This window comes from Periplaneta americana, chromosome 8, assembly GCF_040183065.1.
Source record: "Periplaneta americana isolate PAMFEO1 chromosome 8, P.americana_PAMFEO1_priV1, whole genome shotgun sequence".
NCBI lineage: Eukaryota > Metazoa > Arthropoda > Insecta > Blattodea > Blattidae > Periplaneta > Periplaneta americana.
In genome coordinates this window covers 135,944,802-135,971,174 of record NC_091124.1, presented here as the reverse complement: position 1 = coordinate 135,971,174, position 26,373 = coordinate 135,944,802, and the positions used below count along the sequence as shown (strand labels likewise).

General features: G+C 37.0%; 1 protein-coding gene across 6 annotated transcripts in view; it reads right to left on the bottom strand.

The window, feature by feature from the left end:
* Nucleotides 1–26,373, bottom strand: part of TTLL15 (tubulin tyrosine ligase-like 15) — a 177,574-nt gene that overhangs the window by 108,611 nt on the left and 42,590 nt on the right. For all 6 annotated transcript variants that reach the window (XM_069833690.1, XM_069833689.1, XM_069833686.1 and 3 more), the window contains one exon: nucleotides 19,206–19,369. In XM_069833690.1, coding sequence (XP_069689791.1) covers nucleotides 19,206–19,369 — 164 coding nt within the window. The remainder of the gene's footprint in view (nucleotides 1–19,205; nucleotides 19,370–26,373) is intronic.

The following is a 26,373-nucleotide window of genomic DNA, read 5'->3' as shown; positions in this document are numbered from 1 at the left end:
GTAGGTTGTCCTGAACATAGCCAGACATTTGAAAGAAACACTTCGTAGTATTTGGAGTATTTTTGTATCTTCTGCTGCCCAAGGACTATTAATTTCTGTTTTTAAAACAAATATTTCGGTGTTAAGGAGTGGAGATCTATCAATTGAAGTTCCGCACGAGCAGCTATATTATTCTCTTACATAATCTTGATTTTTCTGATTAAGTCCACACCAAACTGAGAAGAGTTATACACTATAAATACGAGAAGGCCTATCTGGTCTTTAAGCTATTATAATGGCCGGAGAGCAACGATATTTGTCCCAGCTCATACAACAAAGTTTGAGTTGAAGAAAGACCTCAGAAGTGTTTATGCTCGCGAGCATTTTTTACTCGCATGACGAGAGTACCAGATTGAGAACACCTGACCTAAGCTCTCACAAAATCAACAAAGTCTTATGAAGGGGACTTAAAGTATGGCAGCCGGTCATTTTTTTATCTAAGATTATACATATTCTAAAGAAAATTATATTTAAATCTGATTAGAAATTAGATTTATTTCTTCATGCTAGGTTATGTAAATGTGGAACATTGAAAAAGAGAAAATTGTTACCTCCAGAGATGTAATTTTTAATGAGAAGAATATGCACAGTTCTCTAGACCAGTCACTTCCAACTCAATGATCTGTGACGTCATAGCGAGCGTCTCTCATTCTCCGTACAATCCAGGTAGACTCTCAGAGCAGACTGCAACACCAGACCCTATCGAAGGAGTGATGTAAGGCAAACCAGTTTAACTTAGCGTTTACAGTACCTAATAATAATGTATTAATCTCTTAGGAACGAGATAGGTACACGCTACTATACTTAAATAATTTTGCTATCTTTCTGATGTATTTAATGTACTCTAAGTTCATGTGGACTTATTTTTAGACTAAACTATAGTCCTGGGCGGCTTGGCCTTTTGCAAAAAACCATTTGTGTCTACCCAAGCTAAATGCACTTATTTAGTAGGTAGGCATATTTTACTTATGTAGAAAGTAACCTGATATAACTTAGCTATCAAACTACATGTCTTTAAAAATAATTTTATATCGTATTTTCTAGGTTGAAGATATAAATGAAAATGCAAGTAATTGCATCAACCCTGAAATTTCTGCAAAGTGTTCCAAAATAACTATTTCTGTTGGAAGTGAAGTTGATTTATCAGCTCACAATTCTAGGAAAGAAAGATTGAGGAAATTAAAATGACTTAAAAAATGGCATGTACAAAGTAAAGTATCCTCATTGTCATCTGTAGGAGAAAACAGCCGTGATTCTCAGCTTGCGGGTGAAAATAGCGAGCAATTATAAAACTTATGTGATATGTTTTTAACTACCGTAAAGATTTAGCACACATTGTGAAAATTCAAGTGGATTTACAGGATCGTAGCAAGAAAGGAATGTGATACGCAAAGGATCTGAAAACTGTGGCTCTAACGATGTTTTTAAGTCCTAATGTTTATAAGCTTATATAGTGCTACAATTGTCTACAACGTGTTTAAGACAAATGACAGAAGAATGGCAGTACTCTCCTGCCCCAAATGAATTTATATTTTCTGGTGTAAAGTTGAAAGTGAATAATTTAAGTGAGATAGAGAAATATTGCCTTAATTTCAGATGAAATGTCATTTTTTACTTCCTATCGAATGATGAAATAGTAGGATTAGGTAATACAGATACTGTACAATGAAATGTATAATCTATGTTTGGCATGAACTGGTAGGTCTACGATGTAGATTCTACATATTTGTAGTTGCTTCATAAGTGAATGGGAATTTAAAAAAATGAGACAAAAGATATTGCCCGTTTAAGTATGGTATTCCTTGCAATTGCATAGAGTCTAATATAATATGTACCGGTTAAATATAATTAGTATCATTATTTCGCTATTAATAGGCCTATTACTACTACTACCACTATTACTGTATTTTTCTATTATACAGATAGATTTGTTCGTTCCATAATCTTCTTACATTTGCTTTATAGCAAATATAATAAGTCTATTTCGAAGAGGTTGAAAAATTCAAATATCTTGGAGCAACAGTAACAAATATAAATGACACTCGGGAGGAAATTAAACGCAGAATAAATATGGGAAATGTGTGTTATTATTCAGTTGAGAAGCTTTTGTCATCTAGTCTGCTGTCAAAAAATCTGAAAGATAGAATTTATAAAACAGTTATATTACCGGTTGTTCTGTATGGTTGTGAAACTTGGACTCTCACTTTGAAAGAGGAACAGAGATTAAGGGTGTTTGAGAATAAGGTTTTTAGGAAAATATTTGGAGCCAAGAGGGATGAAGTTACAGGAGAATGGAGAAAGTTACACAATGCAGAACTGCATGCATTGTATTCTTCACTTGACATAATTAGGAACATTAAATCCAGACATTTGAGATGGGCAGGGCATGTAGCATGTATGGGAGAATCCAGAAATGCATATAGAGTGTTAATTGGGAGACCGGAAGGAAAAAGACTTTTGGGGAGGCCGAGATGTAGATGGGAGGATAATATTAAAATGGATTTGAGGGAGGTGGGATATGATGATAGAGACTGGATTAATCTTGCTCAGGATAGGGACCAATGTCGGGCTTATGTGAGGGCAGCAATGAACCTGCGGATTTCTCAAAAGCCATTTGTAAGTAAGTAAGTCTAATTCTGTAGCTAATACTTTTTCATTTTTGTATTTCCTTGTATTACTAGTATGTATAGCAGTTCTGGTTTCAACACAACTGCCAGCACGGCTTCATAATGATCAAAGGAACTGATATCTACTTTCCTTTCTGTATATTACTTATTCTCTACATTACACTATTAGATCTATTCATTCAACCAGAGCTAGTAGCTCTAACAATCCACGATCTGCCACGATCCAAGCTCAGCTCTATTTCTCCGGGCCTCTTCTCCAACAGGAAATGCATGCTCTGACATCACAATTCGATCAATTGGTAATGACTGCTCTAGACATTAGAAATTCTGAAGATGATCGACAACGAACTCAAGTACACTTTACTGATAATTCTGTTTTCGAGTATTGGAGAAAGTGAAAGATGAAGAATATATAGAAGATACAGTCTGAAGAAGTGAAAGAAACAGAAGACTACCATCCTGGTTTTATGGTTATGAAATGGTAAGTTTGGCTCTGCATCTAGAGAACTTACAGGTACCTAAGAAGACATCCTCAGTAAAGAAGATGAAAAAAGTGGAAGGAAGCATGAAGAGTGAGGTGAATTCCTTGGAGAAAAGCCAAACCTGGAATTAGTTAAACCTTCTGAAAATTGCAAATTAACAGATAATATTTTTTTAATAGGTTATTTTACGACACTTTATAAACATCTTAGGTTATTTACTGTCTGAATGAGATGAAGGTGATAATGCTGGTAAAAATGAGTCTGGAGTCCAGCACCAAAAGTTACCTAGCATTTGCTCATATTGGGTTGAGGGAAAACTCCGGAAAAAACCTCACCCAGGTAACTTACCCTGACTGGGAACCGTACCGGGGCCACCTGGTTTCACGATAACCGTTACACCACAGGTGTGGATAACAGATAGTTAATGGTGTTTTTGTTTAAAAAGAGACTTTGAAGGTAAACCAAGAGCTAACAATGAAAGAGTAATGGAACGGAGAAAAATTCTAACAGTTAAAAATTTCTTACACAGAAACTTTGATGAAACTTTTGTACTTGTAGCAAAGTTAACTACTTTTAGAATTTTAATGTCTTTATCACTTGACTATGCATGTTCACCTGCATGTAAAGATTGCCCTTTTAAATGATTATCTTACAAAAGATCTATATGAAAATTTCAGAAGGTTCTGATAACAATATTCAAACTTAGTAGCTATGCAAACTACATACATCATTATATCATCATTGTGCCTCCAAATTCTGCTATGTGCATTTAAACGGATTTTTCAGAATAAAGAAAAAACCACTATCACTTTCAGTTCCCTCAATTTTCAATGCTACTTTAGGTATAATTACATCATTTTTCATGTAATGATTGAAATTATACCGAAAATAACTTTGAAAATCAAGGGAATTAAAAGTGATATTTTATTTTTTTCTTTTTCCTGAAAAATGTGTTTAAATGAACACAGCGGATCTTGGAGGAAGAGTGAAGATATGGACTTAGAAGATTCAATGAGTATATGCTAGAATTAGGTTTCGAAAGTCAAATTCCGATTACTGTTTGTATGTAAAAAGAAATGAAAATATGGAAAGATGATCTTGTGTTAGATGTGCTGATATAGAAATATAAGCAATGAAGAATAAAGTTTGTCACAAGTTTGAAATGGTCGATAAGAGTGAAGTTAAATACGGTATTACCTAGGAATTAAGGTTGAAAGAGATAAAAATAATATGTATCTAAGTAAACAACAATATCTTAAAGGTGTTCTCAATAAATCTGCCACGACAGATTGTAACCCATGTGCATCTCTACTGCAGTATTTGTCCCGCTATGCTGTAACATCTGAAGGAGTGCCAACATATTTCTAGTGCTTTTTGCGCTACCAACCTTAACTCATCTGCCTCCACTGTAACGAAAATTGTTACTTATGCCAATCTTCCTCTCGATAAAAACTGAATGCAGGTCGAGCAGAGAGTACAAGATGCGCAAAGAGTGTAAAATACTGTTGTCTTATCACAAAGATTATGTTTATAGTAGGTAGGAACGGTTCATCTATGGAACCGCCAACATAGGAACCAATTAAAGCCGAATTCGAGCCCCGGAAATGTATAATTCATCATTATAGGTATTAAAAATTATAGGTAAAGTCCAAAAACATGTACACGCAATGCTCCACTTCCGCGAAATTACAGTCTGTAGTCTGGATTCAATGACGGCATTATATCCTGGGTTTGAGCTCCGAAAATTTATAATTCTTTATTAGAGACATAAAAAATTGCAGGAAAAATCTAAAAACTTGTATAGACAATGCACATCTTCCGCCAAATTACAGTCTCTTGTTTGGACAAAGTGACGGCAATATTTTCTGAGTTCAAATACCGAAAGTGTAGGCTATAATTGTTTATTAGAGGCATAAAAATTTCCAGGAAAAATCTAAAAACTTGTATACACACTGCTCGACCGCCGCCAAATTACAGTCTGTAGTTTGGACCCAGTGACGGCATTATTTCCTGGGTTTGAGCCCCGAAAACTTATAAGTTTTTATTAAAGGAATAAAACATTTCAGGAAAAACTAAAAACTTGTATACACAATGCAAATCTTCCGCCACATTACAGTCTGTAGTTTTAACCCAATGACGGAATTACTTCCTGAGTTCGAGTCCTGAAAATGTATAATTGCTTATTGTAGGAATAAAGAATTGCAGGAAAAATCTAAACTTGTATACATAATGAACCCCCTCCGTTTAATATCGGACTGTAGTTTGAACCTAGTGAGCGTGTTATCTCCTTAGTTAGAGCCCCTCAAAATTAAAATTCATTAATGTGGGTATGAAGGATTTGCTGGAAAATCTAAATCTAAAAAAACCTTACATATTGAACCCCTTCCGCTAAATTTCAGTCGTCACTGTCTTCTCAGTCATTGTTTTATTCTCACTCTTTTCTTTCCTTCATGAACTGAACTTTGAGATGAGACAGAGTGGACAGAGGGAAGGCAGAGGGCAGAGAAGGCACAAAAATGACAGAGTGAACTGAGTGTACAGAGAGTGGACTGAGAGTACAGAAAGTGGACTGTGAGTAGGCCTACAGAGAGTGGAATGAAAGGACAGGCAGTGGTTGAGAGAACAGAAAGTGGTCTGAGAGGAAAGAGAGTAGACTGAGAGGATAGATGGAGCACTGTGGGGGTAGCGAGGGAACTAAAAGAAAAGAGAGGGACCAGAGAGTGAACTGAGAGAAGAGAAAGTGGACAGAGAGGATAGAGTTGACTGAGAGAACAGAGAGTGTACTGAGAGCACAGAGTGTGGACTCAGAGGACAGAGTGAAGACAGAGAGTGGACTGAGAAGACAAAGAGTGGACTGATAGGACATAGAGTGAACAGAGAGTGATCTGAGAGAACAGGGAAGAGACAGAGAGTAGACTGAGGTGACAGAGAGTGGACTGAGAGAACAGAGTGGGGTGAAAAACTGAGAGTGGATTGAGTGTACAGTGAGTGAACTGAGAGGACAGAGAGTGGACTGAGAGGATAGAGAGAAGACTGAGAGTGAACTGGGGAAACTGCGAGTCAGAATTCTTTCCCCCCCGAGTCCTCACTCACTGTAATTACAGTATCGGTACTCTCTCTTTGATATCGGTCCACTCTGTTTCCTTTTCCTTTTCTATTACCCCAGTCCTCTCTCTCTCTCTCTCTCTCTCTCTCGCTCTCTCTCCTCTCGGTCCAATCTTCGTCTTCTCAATTTACTCTTTTTCTCCTCAGCCCACTCCATCCTCTCAGTTTTCTTTGTATCACTTTCCGTCCTTTCAATCCACACAATGTACTCTAAATCACTCTCTGTAATCTCTACCCCTTCTCTGTCCTCTCAGTCCACTCTCTGTTCTCTCAATATACTCAACATTCTCTGTGTCCACTCTCTTTTCTCTCAGTTCACTCTCTGTTCTCTTAGTTCATTCCCATTCCTCTTGTTCATTCCCTATCCTCTCAGTCCACTCCCTATCCTCTCAGGCTACACACTGTTGTCTGAGTCCTCTCCCTGTCGTCTCCATCCACTCTGTCCCTTCATTCCATTCTCTGCCCCTCAGTCTACTCTCTGTACTCTCAATTCACTCTCTGTAATCTCTGTCCACTTTCTGTCCTCTCAGTCCACTTCCTTTCCTCTCAGTCTACTCTCTGTCCCCTCCGTCTACTCTCTGTCCTCTCAGTCCACTCTCTGGTCTCTCAGTCTACTCACTATCCTCGCTCTCCACCCTCTTGTCACTCAGTTCAGTCTCTGTTCCTTCTGTTCTCTTAGCTTACTCCCTATCCCACAGTGCTCTATCTATCCTCCCAGGCTCCTCTCTGTCCTCTCAGTCCACTGTCATTCCTCTCAGTCAAATATCTTCTCTCAGTTCACTCTCTGTACTCTCAGATCATTCTCTGTCCTCTCAATCCACTCTCTGTACTCTAATTCCAGTCTCTGTTCTCTCAGTCCTGGCAAAAGTTTCTACAGCTATAGGACATTTGTCACAGCGTTATATCAACATGCCAACACCTAAAGGAACGGCAAGGGTTAAGCACAGATTTTATACGATTTGGCGTTTTCCTAACTATATAAATGCAATTGACTGAACACATGTGAAAATACAATCACAAGGTGGAGGAGATTCAGAAATCTTCAGAAATCGAAAGGAATTTTTTTTTCAATGAATGTGCAAACTGTGACTGATTCTTCCTTGTTGATTCGAGACATTGCAGCTAGGTGGCCAGTCTCATCTCATGACTCACATTTTTTTAATTCTTCAATAATTAAGAGGCGATTTAAAGATGGAGAATTTGGTGCAGCCATTCTAGTTGGAGATAGTGGATATGCTGTACAAAATTATCTCAGTACACCACTGACAATTACACACACGCCAGAGGAACAACTTTTTCAGGAGGCCATCATAAGGACTAGAAGTCCAGTAGAGAGAGCTATGGGGTATAGAAAAGAAGATTTCCTGTTTTAGCTACTGGAATCAGACTAAAATTCGACAGAATTCAAAGTGTAATTGCGGTAACAGCTATTTTACACAATATAGCTTGCAATGAGAATGAAAATATACCTCCTGTTATTGATGACCAGTTGGATGCCATTAACGCTGTGCATAACTTCCCTCAAGCAGCTAACAACCACCCAAATGTAGCAGAAAATAATGTCAGGCGAAACCACCTTATCCATCGGTACTTCCATGATTTGTTGATGAACCAGTGAAGGAAGAGATTAAATTAACATAAAATAAGTTTCATTCACTGCAATACATGTAACATTCTTTATTATTCATGTTAAACTTGCATATTTTCAAAAGTATATTATAACTTTACTTCACTGGAAATTAAGCATTACCAGCACCTTATCCATCAGTACGTTCATGACTAAAATTTGTTTGTGAATCAGTGAAACAAAGGGATGAAATTAACATAAAGTAAGTTTCATTCACTGTAGTACATGTAACATTGTTTATTATTCATGTTAAACTTGGATATTTTTAAAAGTATATATTATAACTTTACTTCACTGAAAATTAAGCAGTACCAGTAACTTACACCATAATTATTAAGCCTAAAATTGTTATTTTTTTTTAACCTGTGTGAGGGTGGTGGTACGATCATCCACTCCTCCTCTTTATCTTTCTTATACTGGCTGCTTTCGCCAGGTGGACGGCACATTGAAAGGATTGGGTGTGCGCAGTGGAAGACTTTTAGAATGAATAGTGTGAATTTGTAAAACAAATATAATTAACAATAATAAGTAACAATGTACATAAATGAAAAATGAAATAACAATAAACATGAAATAGATGAGTGAAAATAGGACAAACTAATCTGAAATGATATCGCCAGGATATGTAAATCATGTAAGTATCACAAGGCTGAGGCCAACACACTTATAAGTGATTAAACCATCTAATATGGCCGTCTCTCGACCATCAGTGACTAACCTATTAACCAGATGTTCATGAACCACTCTCTAAATATATATATATATATATATATATATATATATATATATATATGTAAACTATCTGAGTATGAATCTGAACACAACACCCAGCCAGCACATTAACTTAATACATGATCCATACGACCATAGATACCACTCAGTCTGACTAACCGAACTAAAAATACATGTACACTCAATAAGAGACGAACTCTACCCAGCATAAGGCATTACATGACAGATCACTATACATTACCCATTGCACATATTGCTCACATAAACTGTGCAAATAGCACTAACACAAATCTCTGCACTTTACAAAATGAATACCCAACGGAGAGAGAGAGGGATGGAGACAGATGCACGTAATAAGTAACGGACGATAATTCCAATTTCAAGGATCATTTAAATAGCAACTAAACTAGACGCACATGATAAGAGAATAGCGGCGAAGGAAAGCAACAATCAAAATGGAGCAGGGAAAACACTAAACCCATATGTGAGACCGTAATCGCTGACTCTAACCGTCTCGGAACATGAACTCACATTTCAAATCTTATCTCCTTACATAATTCCCAATACAAATTACCTCAAACACATATATCTCACAAATATGTTACTCGATGCAAATACTAAAACTTGCCCCCAAGACGTATCACTGGCAAGCGATATTTCAAACTACACTAAACTAAAATCCCAAACACACACGACGCAATTTAACTACTCCACTGATCTATCTCCAGCACGTACAAAGCCCGAGTCACGTTGTCTATATCTGCCGCATACCAAAATGCTAAGTCTTGTTAAATGTTTCTGTCGCATATGAGAGCTTGAATCTGAGCCAAGTGTTTCCGAATATCTCCCGCATACGAGAGCCTAAATCTTGTTAAGTGTATCTGCAGCGTACCGGAACCCAAGTGACGTTCCGTGTATCTCCGTTAAAACAGGTAAACTCTCTCCCCCTCTATCCTCGTGAGAAGTAATGACCCGGCCAATAGGATTATTTGGAAAGAACAATTGAAGGGATTGATAGCGCTATCTATTCTGTGACGTCTGAGAGCGCTCTGACGGATGAAGTGACGTACTAGGTGAACGGCCGTGGTAGTAGGCATGGCTCACTCTCCCCCACTGCGCTGAATTTCAACTGGTGAACCAGCAACGGTTGAAATTATCCATGGACGTTGGATATAGTATCAATTCGCTGGAACTCCAAATGCCACGGTATCCTTGCGCGGCATCAATGCGGCTCCAGATATTGGGAAATCCACATCCCCAATTCGGGCACCTCGGCCCCCCTCCCGACGATTCTCAGCAACTTAAGTGGCCCCGGGTTACTCCCCGGTTCTTCCTGACTGCACTCCGGCAGCCCCAACTGGAGGAACTCTGTCACTCCAGAAACCGATGCCCTCTGCTCTGGAATAGATGTCTGGAGCGGCATCCCGTTAGTTACTGCAACCGATGATACTGGACCCTAAGTCCAAACTGGTTCCCATACACCAGTCGTCGCTCATAGAACTGCAACTAGTAGAAGAAGAATAAGTAGTAACTCCAAAAGACACTTGGAGGATAAAACAGATACCAACTGGTCCCCATAAACCAGCGGTTACTGTTTACGGCCAACAAGATGAAGCCTAACAGATACGTAGAAAATCCAAAAATTTTCGTGTGGATGCAAGTATACGAGTTCCGGGAAAGCATCCTGGAAGATTCGCAAGTCGAGAAGTGAAAAGGCTCGAGTATCGCAGAATAGAACCCAGGTGTCCCCAGAATTCGTTCGGCGGCCCGGCCAATGTCGGACGAGTGCCAGCTCGTCAAGTCCTCGGTGCATGCTGATCCCACGATGGTTTTGCTCTCATAGATAGCACTATATTAAGGTATGGTAGATTAGGTAAATTTACGGAAGTTAAAAGGGAATATAGGAAAGACTACGCCGGATTACAAAATCTGCAAACATACAGTATACATATAGTACAGAAGATAATACCAGTATACAGTGATCACAAATAAATAAAAAAAAATAACCAACACATTAAAATAAACAAATAACGAGGACACACAGCAGTGCCCCCGGACTCAGGAACTCGGTACCACATTAACAGGGTAAACTACTCTCTCCTCTCTCCCCACTAATTTTAAGTGCGAGACATGGGCTTTACGAATAGAACAGCCTGTATCTGGGCAACTTAATTCGACTGTGACAGGGGAAAGAAATCTGGAAATGGTCAAGGGTTGGGACCATCTAAACATCAACTTCGCCGATACTTGATTCGGAGCGGAGCTTTGCGGGAATATCTTAACCTAACTCTATCTCCCATCGCTCTACAAACAACTCAGGGAATTCTTCAACAAGATGACCGTATTGACCCCAACACGTGGCAAACCAGTGCCAATGGTTCTGGGTCGGCATCCTCCGAATACACAAGGTTAACCGGAAGATTCTTACTTATGGGTTTCTCATCCCACTTCCAACTCTCTCCTGGCCTGAAGTGAAATCCATACGCCCTATCCCAAGGGAAAATCTCCATGCCAGACCTCACGATATAATCGTTTCCTAAGATTATAGGGACCTGTAAATGTTCGATAATTCTAAAAGGATGAGTCCAAGAATACTCGTTAATACGAAAATGGCACCGCACCAAGGTAGTAACAGGGACATCACTGTCATCAGCTAACTGGCATGATTCCTTGATCGACTGCTTACTCTGTATCTTCTTCATATGATGCAAAAATGGAACGTAGTCCGCTCTAATTATGGATGCAGCAGCACCTGTGTCCAAGATAGCGGGATAATAACCTCTCCAAATTTTACTGAGACCCAAGGCAAGACATGTGCCTGACTATGGCGTGTTCTTTTATTAACATTAAAAACCGGATTACGTGGTGTTTCTTTACGTTCGGGTTTGCTAGAATCTTGAAAATCCTTATGAGGCAAGACCCGACACTGAGCTTGAATGTGACCCAACTTGCCACATCGAAAACAGGTAAGAGGCCTCTTTCGTACAAAATTTTTAGGCTGACTCACAGGATTCAATGGACGCGTACCTGAACACTGTTCACGTGAACGAAAATGATATGGCAAAGATCTATCCCGTTGCCTTTCCGCTATCAAGGAATTATCTACACTTCGGCCCAACTCACGTAACTCTTCAATCGTGCGTGGCCTAGATTGAAACACGAAGTGTGATCTAGTACACGGACTCATATTTTGCAAAATCAATTCTATCAGTTGGGACTCAGTAGAATAATGGTTTAATATAACATTGGCCCTATATACAGAGTCGAGGAATTCCAAAAAATTCTCTTCCGGAAACTGAAATCGGAGCGATAAATAATATCTAACTAAGTCCTCTCGCAAACATGAAGGAAGAAGTTCCAAAACAACTCTTTCGAGAAGGATGGGCCAAGTCCATAGAAATCGGATGCCCCGTCCAAAAATCTCCAATAATAAACCACTAGTCCGTGGGATCAAACCCAATATGAACTCTCGATCCTCAACTAATCCCAAGGCATGGATTCCTATACTTTCCATTAAAAATCCCATCAATAACCTCGGATTCTTACCATCAGTCAACCGCAAATTTCTAACCAAATCCAAATATACCTTCATATGGCACTGGTTTACATCGGAAGAAAATATTCTTCTCTCACTGCCCAATTTTCCTTTCTCTATATCCAATTGTGTCATGTTAACGGGATCAATTTGTTTTTCCCCACCTAATAATAGAGTAGACGGACCCTCATCTCCCACCTGAATGGAAGTTCGTTTCTTTGGCCCCAAAACTGCAGAAGGTTGTGAGCCTACCCCTTGCATAGCATATTTGTCTCTAAGTTCATCCTCGACTCGCAGGCGAATATTACTCACAGTCTCCAGGTCCAACGTCTCCAAGTATAGGGAAAACCGAGACTGCAACTCCCGTTTCCTACCCTCCATAGATATGCCAACACGCTCCAGCTCCGCAATCAAGGTAACCTTCGATAGGTCCCAACACCAACCAATTTGAACACTCATACTTAAACAAAGAAATATCAAATTAATCTCAAGTAAAAAAAAAAATTATCAAAATTTCAACAAATCCACACTATTATGAGCAATCAATCCAATGCACCTCAAAATTGGGTTGCAAAAATGCAAACAGTTGATCGAAAACAGCCAGAAGAAATTTACAAATACCACAATGTCAAATCCTAAACACCAACACAAAATCATATGTAACTATTAATCACAATAACCCATTTATAACATTTATAACCCCGGTAAACGATTTATAAACCATACTATACCATTTAAAACCACGTTCTGCTACCATTTGTGAGGACGGTGGTACGATCATCCACTCCTCCTCTTTATCTTTCTTATATTGGCTGCTTTCGCCAGGTGGACGGCACATTGAAAGGATTGGTGGAAGACTTTTAGAATGAATAGTGTGAATTTGTAAAACAAATATAATTAACAATAATAAGTAACAATGTACATAAATGAAAAATGAAATAACAATAAACATGAAATAGATGAGTGAAAATAGGACAAACTAATCTGAAATGATATCGCCAGGATATGTAAATCATGTAAGTATCACAAGGCTGAGGCCAACACACTTATAAGTGATTAAACCATCTAATATGGCCGTCTCTCGACCATCAGTGACTAACCTATTAACCAGATGTTCATGAACCAATCTCTAAATATATATATATATATATATATATATATATATATATATGTAAACTATCTGAGTATGAATCTGAACACAACACCCAGCCAGCACATTAACTTAATACATGATCCATACGACCATAGATACCACTCAGTCTGACTAACCGAACTAAAAATACATGTACACTCAATAAGAGACGAACTCTACCCAGCATAAGGCATTACATGACAGATCACTATACATTACCCATTGCACATATTGCTCACATAAACTGTGCAAATAGCACTAACACAAATCTCTGCACTTTACAAAATGAATACCCAACGGAGAGAGAGAGGGATGGAGACAGATGCACGTAATAAGTAACGGACGATAATTCCAATTTCAAGGATCATTTAAATAGCAACTAAACTAGACGCACATGATAAGAGAATAGCGGCGAAGGAAAGCAACAATCAAAATGGAGCAGGGAAAACACTAAACCCATATGTGAGACCGTAATCGCTGACTCTAACCGTCTCGGAACATGAACTCACATTTCAAATCTTATCTCCTTACATAATTCCCAATACAAATTACCTCAAACACATATATCTCACAAATATGTTACTCGATGCAAATACTAAAACTTGCCCCCAAGACGTATCACTGGCAAGCGATATTTCAAACTACACTAAACTAAAATCCCAAACACACACGACGCAATTTAACTACTCCACTGATCTATCTCCAGCACGTACAAAGCCCGAGTCACGTTGTCTATATCTGCCGCATACCAAAATGCTAAGTCTTGTTAAATGTTTCTGTCGCATATGAGAGCTTGAATCTGAGCCAAGTGTTTCCGAATATCTCCCGCGTACGAGAGCCTAAATCTTGTTAAGTGTATCTGCAGCGTACCGGAACCCAAGTGACGTTCCGTGTATCTCCGTTAAAACAGGTAAACTCTCTCCTCCTCTATCCTCGTGAGACGTAATGACCCGGCCAATAGGATTATTTGGAAAGAACAATTGAAGGGATTGATAGCACTATCTATTCTGTGACGTCTGAGAGCGCTCTGACGGATGAAGTGACGTACTAGGTGAACGGCCGTGGTAGTAGGCACGGCTCACCTGACTTATTATCTTGTGTGATGTAGCTTTAGATGCAACACGACCTCCATAATATAGAATCTAATGATGACTTAACTGTAACTGTGTTGTATAAAATATTATTACTTATACACAAACATTTTAACACATTATAGTGTAGTCACAATTTATGTAAAAATTCCACTTGTCGGATTTCAATGACAGAACGTAACTAATTACTTGAAATATGCAGTGTGTTTATTTTCTAACATATAAGAAATTAGCTGGAGGAAATATACTGTATATTTCATATTATGTTCATGTCTATTAAAATAATTAGAAATGAAACTAACAATTGATTTATAAACATTTTGATGTCACGTTATAATTAGACCTAGGCCTACTGTTTTTTTTCTTATGTATTATTACTATATTATAAATAAGCCATATATAAATTATGTGATAGGTGATAACATGCAATAAATTTCGTTTTTCAATTGGAATTAAGTTAAACTACCGACTGATTAACTTGTTATTCAATTACTTAAGAAGCTACATAAATATAAATATCTTCTGTTTTAAGTAGCATGATAACCTGATGTGATATGTTGATTATGGTATTATTAATACAGTGAATGATATAAACCGAATGACTTTATGAAAATATCAAAATAACATCAGAACATATTAGGACTACTAAAAACCACTACAAAACTGAAGTTGTCAATACTGTCTTTAAATATATAAGTTACCGGTACTTAAAGTGATTTAATACATTAGCTTAAATTTTTTAATTTAAATAAAAAAGAAAGACTTGAACAAAATAAACACCATAACTACATCAAAATCTTGTGATTTCAGTTAGCTGTTTGATTTAAGGTCCAATTCCCTATTCCTAACATCAAGTTCAAGAATTCTTCTTTTCATCTCAAGATCAAACTCCTTATTTTTTATATAAAGTTCTTCACTGTATGTTCTTCTTTCATAATATATGTTACCGGTACTTTAAAATCATGCTCCATCCTTTGGAATTGAATTTGATCCTCTATTGCTTGTTTTTGTAACTGCAGAACTTGTTTTTCTTGCCATAATGCCATAAGTTTCTTTCCTGCCAATGAACTTGTGATGGTCTTTTCTTCTTTACTAGGAGTGGAGTGGAAGTAGTACTGAATTGACTGCTACATGGAATGGCTTCTACTTCATTAATTTGTATATTATCCTGAGATACTATTATATTGGTATATCTTCAGTTACCTGATCAGTGGGATTTGAATCGTCACCTGCGACAAATGCTTGGGATTCAGAAGCTACAGACTTGTATAGATTCACAGATGAAAAGGGAATTACATTGGAATTTTGAATTGATTGGATTTGAGAAGGAAATTGTGCTTTTCCAATGTTTGCAGATGGGTGCTTCACAGATGCGAGTAGTGATGACTGGCCAGTACAATCTGAGTCACATACAGATGGTAGCCCCTCAAGTCGTATTGTGCCAATAATCTCTTTTATTTTAATATAAGTTATTATTAAGTTCGGTTGATTTGGGTCTCCACTTGCACCTATGTGTATTTTTTATCTTCGGAAAATCTCCTTTTACAGATGTTTTTGAGGTTTTCATACTTCCCCTTTAATATCTTCCAATCTCTTACTGTACTACAGTTCCACTAATTTCATTGAAACTTTCTGCTAGCTCTTGCCAAGCTTTTTCTGTCTTTTAAGGATATACTATCGGTTTTCTTACATTCTAATATATCTTTCTTTGTACTAACTAAAGAGAGCAGAAATCAATTTCTACTGGACTAAAATTCTTACTTTTTTTGCCTGAATTCTCCATTTCTGAACACAGGACCTTACAGTGTACATTAATCAGCTTATGAAAATCTGATCAAAATTCATAATGGACGATGAACCAATCATACAGTGCAACCAACCGTTTACTGAAATAAAAATAATACAAGAGGATGACACCTATTATGAATATTTATGGGTTTAGGTCACTGGAAAACTGGACAGAGCAAATGTTGGCACCCTAACCTCTTTCTTTAACTTCATCCATTCTATTACCAAACAAAAAAGTGAAACAATAATTGTGCCAATTCACCAAATAAAAGGCTCTTTTTATTACATTATTTATAAATATTCATTTTTATTGAGCATGTATTTAACAATTTTTCAACATCCTACCTTAAAATACTTTCTCTTGCTCTGGGTATTTGCCCATTCTAGCCAATTATAAACTAGGGCCTGTGAATATTACGGGAAAATTTTAGAACATGGATTGCACCTTCCATCCCCTCCCCAAGTCACTAAGGGACGGTGGGAATTGTGGGTAATGATGGGTGGGGGGGGGCATCATGTGCTACACGTCGGATCATCATCGGGGCTTGCAGCCCCGATACCCCGCTTTTTTCATCATGTGCTACACGTCGGATCATAATCGGGGCTTGCAGCCCCGATACCCCGCTTTTTTCATCATGTGCTACACGTCGGATCATCGGCGCGATGTTTACGGAGATCGTCAGTGGCCGCCATGATGTTTCGAGGTGGCGCGTGTCTCGGACGGAGCGAGATGAAGCGTGAGAACGCGAGAGAGGGAGGAGCCTGCAAGGAAAGTAGCAAGTTGCATGGTAGGTGCGGTGGGGGTAGAGGGGAAGGGTGCAATCCATGTTCTGGAGTTTAGCCAATATTACATAAATAGATTAGATCACATACTACAATGTTAAAAATAAAAGCAATTTCCCTTAGAATTATCAAGATCCTGGGTACATCAGGTAGGCCTAATTTAGTGGGTAATTAAACACATTAAAAAGCTGGAAGTTGTCTTCTTGAAATTAATTAAGATTGATTTTCGGAGGGAAAGGGATAAACTAACGGAAATTAATTTTTATATTAAAATGGATCCACATATGCCATCAGATAACGCACATTAACACAAGACACAAGTTATTATACGATCTTGCCTATCAGAGAAAAGTGGAATCGAGAATGCTTTCCAATAAATTCAAGAAAACTACTGATTAAATGATAGACAACACTTCTCATGGATATAAATGATTTATTTATTTGTGAAACTAGTAGATGCATTCCTTCTTTATTTGCGTTGATTTGATTATAGGATTAATTCGCTGTAAACAGCTGACATCGTGATCTGTGGCTGACATGTTGACGCGCCATCAGTAATCAAGTTATTGTTCAGTGTAGCCAACACATGAGAAGCCATGAGCATCTAGAGCCAACATTAGTTTAAATGGGTGGGCTGCCAGATATTTATGGAGAAAATGGAAGCATGTTTAAACTGAATAGTAAAGTTGAACGGGTTTAATTTATCCCAAGTTTAACTAACTTTGGAGAAAACGGCCCTAAACGATGCAATATAACTGCCGCCATTTGTTATGTTGAGTCTCAGCTATTGTGAAATGTACCTGCTAAAACGGTTTAAGTACATGTTAGTTACTATTAGAGCACTAGCTTTATCTATGGTGTGGTAGCTCCTTTACTTGTCTGTGTCTTGCGCATGCGCAGTGTCCCATCATTGGACTTTGAAAAATTTCTTGCGGGACACTAAGAGCAGTTTCTCCCCATGTGCTACTCCAGTTGAGCTGATTTAAAGAAGTTAAATAGTACTGAAAGTGATTGTAAGAACAATATGAAATTTATAAACCTACAAAAACACACCCACATCACATCCTGAACACTCAACTCAATTTCAAAACACACACCCTTTTCGACACAAACATGAACACACCTCACCACAATAGGAAACCAAAAGACAACGTGGGATCTTCACTAGGCTTTGGACAATGAAGGATATCACTTCGAAACTAGTCAGCCAGGTAAATAGCAAAAGTTAACACAGTCAAGACATCATAAAGTTATTCAGTGATTATAAGTGTTAAAAGAGTGTATCAAACAATGAATAATATTATTATGACTAATTATTTGGTATTAGTATTATAACTACAGCTAAAATATAAATTTACTGATATTAATTGGTACATACTGAAAACATATTATTTAAAGGAAGGAATATTTTAAAAGAATCATGTAAAATAAATTATATACCAATAATGAACTTGATGTTTTTTTTTATTTGCCATCAATGAATTTTGTTAGATCAGAAACCAGAAACCTGACACCTTAGAACAATATGAAATTTATAAACATACAAAAACACACCCACATCACATCCTGAACACTCAACTCAATTTCAAAACACACACCCTTTTCGGCACAATCATGAACACACCACACCACAACAGGAAATCAGAAGACAGCGCGGGATCTCCACTAAGCTTTGGACAATGAAGCACAAGACTTTGAAACTAGTCACGCAAGGTAAAACCTAAATACAGTATTAACACAGTAAAGAAGTTGGAAATTTAATCAGTAAAATATAGTGTTTAAAACTTTAGTTCTACTTTAACAAGATAATCTCTACTGCAGAAAAGTCTGGTCTCTAACTTTCTTGAACATTAGGTACCTACAAGTCAATAAACTGAGGAACAACTGTTTTGTCTTAAACTAAGTTTCAAAAAAGAAATACATGCAGAACTAAATTTATAAAACGCAAGTGAAGAGGCGTCTTAGAATTTAAATTCAAATAGAAGTGCATAAAAATAATCAGTCCGCATTTTTCTTATTAAGAAGTTATAATATAAATATGGGATGATTCAGAAATATGTAGCACATTTTTCAACGTAGAAATCTATAATACAGAAATCTGGCTCAATTTTTGTCTCGAGGAAAATCCTCATATATTATTCAAGCAATACTCACTAGTGACCTTTATTCTGTATATTGTTATGTTTCAGAATTCAACAGAATATCATGCCAAACGAGTAACTTCACATCACTCACAAGCCCAATAATCATTCAAAGATACATACCAGTATATCTCAAATGAGCACTGAGTGATTCCTTCATGGAAAATCCCAGGTCTATATAATATTTCTTCAGAGAAGGTACTTCCCAAGTGGGTAGATAATCGTCCCCTACTACATACTTGTCAAGCACATTAGGATCAAATGGATGATACTTTTCTGGGCAGAACCTGAAATAGATTAAATACAGTCGAACCTTGATACAAAAAATTTCTGGGGACTAGGAAACTTGTATCATTATGTACAGTGGTATCATTCAGCTAGTTTGCCCGAAGCAACTGACAAATTTGTCGCAGTTCATAGAACCAGTCCTTAAATCTTTTTTTCTACAATAGTGTGTAAAGTTGCATTTTACCCACTGTTATCAGTGCATAAAGTAAACCTTTAAAACATATTGCGTAAGAAAAGCAACAAAAAAAATCACTTTATGCACTGCTATTCATTTTACACACTCCCACAGAAAATGCAATATTCAATGTACAAACTTCATTCAATAAGAAATTAGTACATTATCGATCTTTCATGACATAAAAATAAAAAGTAACACAAACAAACAACAAATTTAACATTTACATTTATTTAAAGAAACAAATATCAAGAGTCCTTCAATAACTGTCTATTAAAAATTACAAAATATTACATAGGTTGCAGGAACATATTCTGACTAGCGCTTTCGCTATAATAATAGCATCCTCAGGTCAGACTTTTGCGATGTTATGCTTTTCATATAAAGACATGGATAGACTAGTAACGTCGAAAAATGTTAAAGTACATGACGTAAAAATATAAAAATAAGAAAAATACAATGATAAGAGAAATAAAAAGACTTATGAACAGTCTGAAATATATATATATATATGGTAAAAAAAACCTTCATGAGGTCTCAAAAAATACATAAAAATATTTGACATGTGTGCAGGTGATAGATCACAATTTGGTAAAAAATATGCAGCTTAAAATAGCGACACAGACAATAAAAAGAATAAATTAAAATATTGCTTTGTTAACTTGTCGGACCAACATGCCTTTCAAATTTACATTTATGGTACATTTAGCCTGGATTATTCTGAAGTTAAATCTGTAGTATTCAATGCAACAAGATGTAGCATTCAACTTTTCCTAACTGCTTTGTTGATTATATGGCCAGTTTAGACTTATTTTTTTAATGGTAATGTGTTCAGACAGTTGTGAAATCGTGATCTCATAACCTCTCCTACTTGAAATATTTATTTAACGTAAATTTGTGCTATCACAGAAAAAACATTGTATGATACACACTTGTACCGAAAAGAGAATCATAAATAACTATTTTAATCCATGTTAATCCGTTGTGACAGTTTCTACATTGGACAGACAGGCAGATCATTCCAAACTCGATACAAAGAACATATTAAAGCAATAACCAGAGGACACAATACATCTACATTTGCCGAACACATAACTAATGCTAACCACACATACAATAACATAAATACAGACATGGAAATCCTACACATACAACCCTAAAACCAAAAACTTGACACACTAGAACAATATGAAATATACAGACACACTAAAACACACCCCAGTCAAATTCTCAACACACAGATTAATTTCAGAACACACACACTATTTGACACAACTCTTCATCACACGAATGCACCCACACAACAGGCAGCAAAGTTGAGATAGCGCTGAGATCTAGTAGGCTCTGAGGATGGTGTCAAATAGCACCGAAACAGCTGTAAGCTGCACATGCTTACATAATTAACACGAGTAAGATCGCCATTTAATCAATTACTTAATTATTTTAAGTTAAAAATTTAGTTTTTTCAACAAAAAAGAGCATTAATTCAAAATGAAATTATCCAGCTATTTAATTTTCAGGTTTTAAAGACCTAAAATTAGCTTTTTTCAATCAATGTTTGAACTTATTAGGATTATAAAAAAACTTCTATTTAAGAATTTATAAATATTTACAGTAAAATGAAAATTAAGCAACATACTACAAATATATTCTAATAACGAATATGTTACTTATATTAAAATATCTCTTGTTAAGGGTAAAGCCACAGTATTTTTGTTTTACGTATGGGACATTTTGCAATACAGTGTTTCTTGAACTGGAATATAATTTATAGTTTTTAAGAATAGAGACTCACATATAATTCAACAGAATGCTTTTCCTTACATTATACCAAAGTCAGGAATCCAAAATCTCATTTCAGTGCAAAACAAAACAAAAAAATTAATACCTGTTACATACAGAACAGTGGAAAATCAGCCTTTATTAACTGGCTTTTTTCCCCACTTCATTTTTTTTTTAAATTACTTCCAGTTAAAAATGCTTTTTGGTGCTCAGCATTACTTTACAATATGTACTTAACATATGCTATCAGATCAAAGAGTTTTCTTTATATGTTCCAATCACAAACATATAATTTCTGTGATGTGTAAGTTACATATGGGACACACTAGTATTAACTTATCCTATTCAACTTAACTTAACAATAATAACTAAAAGATTGTTTCAGAGTGTGCCTTATATACCCAAATTTTGAATTTTTGGATTCAATCATCTTAATTACATTAGCTGGAAGTGCAAATATTGGCATTTATTTTATTCAGCCCTTCCACAAGCATTTCTATGTTTTCATATGAGCACATGCATACATTGTGAACTTTGCATGATGTTGGAAATGCTTCTGATGTTCTCAGTGTTTTAAACATGGATAATCCTATTTTAAAATTATGATCTTCTTTTAACAAACCGTATCCCTCTTGAATTTTCACGATTAAAATATGCTTTTGTATTTGTTTCCGCTTTCGAGATTCAAGATTTCCACAGAAACATATTCCTTCTTTCCTGGTCTTATTCTGCTTATGTCATTCTTTCTGTAGAACTGTATCACTTCACACTTTTATTTTTCACTTAGTGCATCACTCCGTTTCTTTCTTTCTTTCTTTAAATCACTTATCAAATAGAGTTTAAGGTTTTCAGAAAGTATTTTTTACCTTTGAAGGTGACAGATTTTGGTGTTGGAAAGGACATGAACTTGTTTTGTTGGAGATGTTGGAAGAAAAATTAAATTATGGTTTATTTAACGACACTTGCAACTGCAGAGGTTATATCAGCATCGCCGGCGTGCCAGAATTTTGTCCCTCAGGATTTCTTTTACATGCCAGTCAATCTACTGACATGAGCCTGTCGCATTTAAACACACTTAAATGCCATTGACCTGGGCCAGGATCGAACCCACAACCTCGGGCATAGAAGGCCAGCACTATACCAACTACGCTACCGAGGCTGACATGTTGGAAGATTGTGTTCAACCCACTTGAATGCCTTGCCTATTACTTGTGATGAAATCTTTGATGTTGATGCCTCTGTTATCTGAGGTTGAGCAGCTTGTAACTTTTTCTGACTTTGAACGCTCTTCCTGTCTCTTTCCCAAATTCTTACACGGTCAATCTCTCTCTTATTCAATTTAAATCTCTTAAGTATTTCTCTGTACTCTCAATCTCTCTTCTTCTTTCTTTTTTTACACTTTCCCGAAGCTCTGGATTTTTTTTATTTTATTTTTATTTTTTGCCTATGTTTTCTTTCTGCAACTGTCATAAGAGCCATGCCTTACAAGTGAATAATAATGGCATACCATGAAGAGTATTACATCATATTGTATGCCTATTTAACATTTACAATAAATTTTGTACCTAAATATTTTTGCTTCTTAACCTCAAAATTATGTAACCAATATTTATGAATAAAAAAATAACTAATCAAGCAAGTGAAACAAAAACTTCCTTCACAAGTTAAATTATTATAATGATCAAAATCACATTAGTTCAAGCAGCCCTACTAAAATCGTATAAGTAATGAAACTTATCTTTTTAATTATCAAGTTTCTTATGTATGTGTTACTAATTATATGTTGTTATAATGTATACCAAAGCCATAATAGGAGGTTGGCTTTTCCTCTATAATGCTGGCAACCTCACTACCTGATAAATTCTCAAATTTTACAGAACATATCTCATTAAATTGAATTTTCTTAATATCCAAGGAAACAGTCCATTAGCAACAGATTTTAAAATAAAATTTAATGCCTATTTCATACCCCACATTTTTTATGTTAATATATTTTCAGTTACAATATAACACCATACTTTAAAAATTATTACTAATAATTTTTCTGCATTAATGATAAGGCATAAAGTTTAAAAATGTCGATTAATTTGTTACGTATGGGACACTATTTTCACTTTTAACAGAATACCACTAACTTTTAAATTGAATAATTTCTCGGTACGACGTCCTGGGCGATTTTTCGATACCAGCTCGAGGCTACCGCCGTGCATAATGGGTGGACGCCAGCAGAGAAAACTACCCAATTGCTGACTGCGTTTCAGGGACAGGCATCTGAGATCCTTCTCGGTGTCCCAGAAGAGGGAACAGCCACAGAAATAATGGCGGCCTTGGAGGGACGTTATAGTGACCATCAACTTGCGGCAGCATTTAGGACTCAACTGAAAACGAGGGTCTAACAGTCAGGCAAGTCCCTACAGGAATTTGCAATGGCTGTGGAACAACTGGCCCATAAGGCCCTCAGGGGCCTACCTCCTAGCTTCGTCGCTGGAGAGGCAGCCTACACCTTTGGCTGCGGAGTTCGCCATCCCGAGATATCAGGCAACAACTACTCTTGGCTGAGCATCGCAACATCAACAACGCTCTGGCGGCAGTCCTCAGGATGGAGGTGGCCAAGTTGACAGCGAACATCTCAGCATCGCACCGGATTAGAAGCGTCGTAGCGGCCGACATCGAGGAACGCCAACTGAAGCCACCCGAGTGGCGGAGATGAGGAGTGCCCACCTGCTGGTCCTGTGGCAGACCTGGACACTTAAGGAGGGACTGCAACTGATCTGGCTACAGTCAGAAGAGAGAGGTGGCTGACGTTGAGGGACGCCAACAGAAGTCACCCGCGCGACGGAGACGAAGAGTGCCCACCTCCTGGTCCTGTGGCAGACTTGGACACTTAAGGAGGGACTGTGACCAATCTGGCTATAGTCAGGAGAGAGAGGCGGCCGATGTTGAGGGGAGCCAACAAAAGTCACCCAAGGACGGAGACGACGAGCACACACCTGCTGGTTCTACGGCAAACCTGGACACTTAAGGAAGAATTGTGACTGATCTGGCCAGTCAGGAGAGAGGGGGCCAATGCTAGGAGGGGCAAGTCAGTGCCATCATCACCGTCCCCTCGGCTAATTCTGAAGCCAGTTAACAGAAGATGTGATGATGGGCTGATACCTGTAGGATGGATAAGAGGTCATCCACACAGAGTACTGGTGGACACTGGGGCGACACTCACTATCGCCAGGTCACAAGTCGTGCGTGGCCTGCCTGTGAGGATGTCGCTGTGTCGATATGAGCTTCGTACCGCTTCAGGCGAGAGTTTGCCCATCCAGAGAGAGGTCTTCCTGGATCTGATCTTGGGAAAGAGGAGACTGGAAATGTGGGTGTTCATCGCCAACATCGCTGAAGACGTGCTGGAAGTTTTATTCTATATTTCCATAACCATTGCAGTTCGTCTTGGATCACAATATGTTGTCAAACAAATACATAAAGGAAACAATTAATAAATATGCTAGAATTTAGGATAACCTGTTACAATTAAAAATATATGTTCACTGTATATCTGATATAGGCTACTAATTTTAGTAGTAACTAAATACGTGTACAAAGTGGACCTAATAAGTATCTATCTAACTTTTATCACATAACTACGTAATTATTAGGGGGCGGATGTTGATGAAATGTCATATTTTTATTTTTCACATTAGTATGATGCCTATGAATATACAAATCCTTTCTATATCAATATCAATGTAAAAAATAAATTTCTTATATTGCATTTTTTGCATTTCTTTACATTTTTGAACTAATAGGTCATTTTTACATTTTTTTTTTTCGGTCTTTTCTGATCATTTTTAATGTTTTGAAGAACTTTTAGATCATTTTGAATGCATTTTACTTCCTTCTTTACATATAGGCCTGTTAAATCTTTTTCTAAGCAAACAGATGCGTAGTAGGCCCTACTAGTAATTATCTACTGAGTAAGTGAATAACAGTGAACTTTGAGTTTTATAGTTTGGAACAAACTCTAAAGTCCATCCCTCATTTCACTGAAGGCTTCACTTCACACAACAGAAGTAATATAAAATGCTTGACATCAGCTTAGTTTAAGTGAGGACTTTGACCACTATTGTTCTTTTGTTAGTACGAGGGTGTTTTAGAATTTATGTTTGGAAGGGGGAAACTTTCACAGTTTCCTGGACATTAGGACGTTGTGTCCCCAATATGGTTTGGAAGGGATGTATTACAGTACACAGTATTTTTAACACAAAGATTGCATGAATGTATGCTGCACTCACAATTTGTTTTGTTATTTACACTCCCCATCTGAAAGATCTAGTAACAAAAGTGAAGAGCGGAAGGAGAAGGAGACTGAGAATGAAGGCACTGACATAGACCACCCCTGATTGAAAAACATTGCAAACACTCATTAAAATCTATAGTTTTCCCTTAAAACTTTCATTTTGTTGCATGTTCTTTTCCTTTATCTTAGTCTAATTTCAGGAAGTTGCCTCCTCTCTCCGACATTTGCAGGGCAGTCACTGAAACAAAGTGACTAATTTTTAAGAAGTTGTGGTACAAGTACGGTGAATAATATTTAAATGTAATTTTCTTTTAATTTTATGTCATTTTTCCATTATTTTACGGGCATTTTATTGATCATTTTAAGTTGATTTTTAAGTCATCAACATCTGACCCCTAGTAATTATCAACTCGTCATGGAGTGTTGCACTTGGAGGGCAATAGGTAACTGGCAACAGTTAAATTAATCCCAGTAACGTCTTTCACTTTTCCATTGCTGTAATAGGCTACATTTAAATTACTTCCTTCACTGTTGTAAAAGATATATTACAATAACACATTTGAATTAAAATTACCTTCTTCTAGTCTTGTAAAGGATTTTTTGCAATCAGTAATACAGATTTTTAACTTCTTCATAGATACACACAAAAGGCCTACACCAAACTCTAATTACTTATAATTTTATAAGACTCGAATTCAGAAAATAATTCTTTTGCAAGGTTGAAACGATGCCTCATTACTATGGACAAGAGTCATTATATA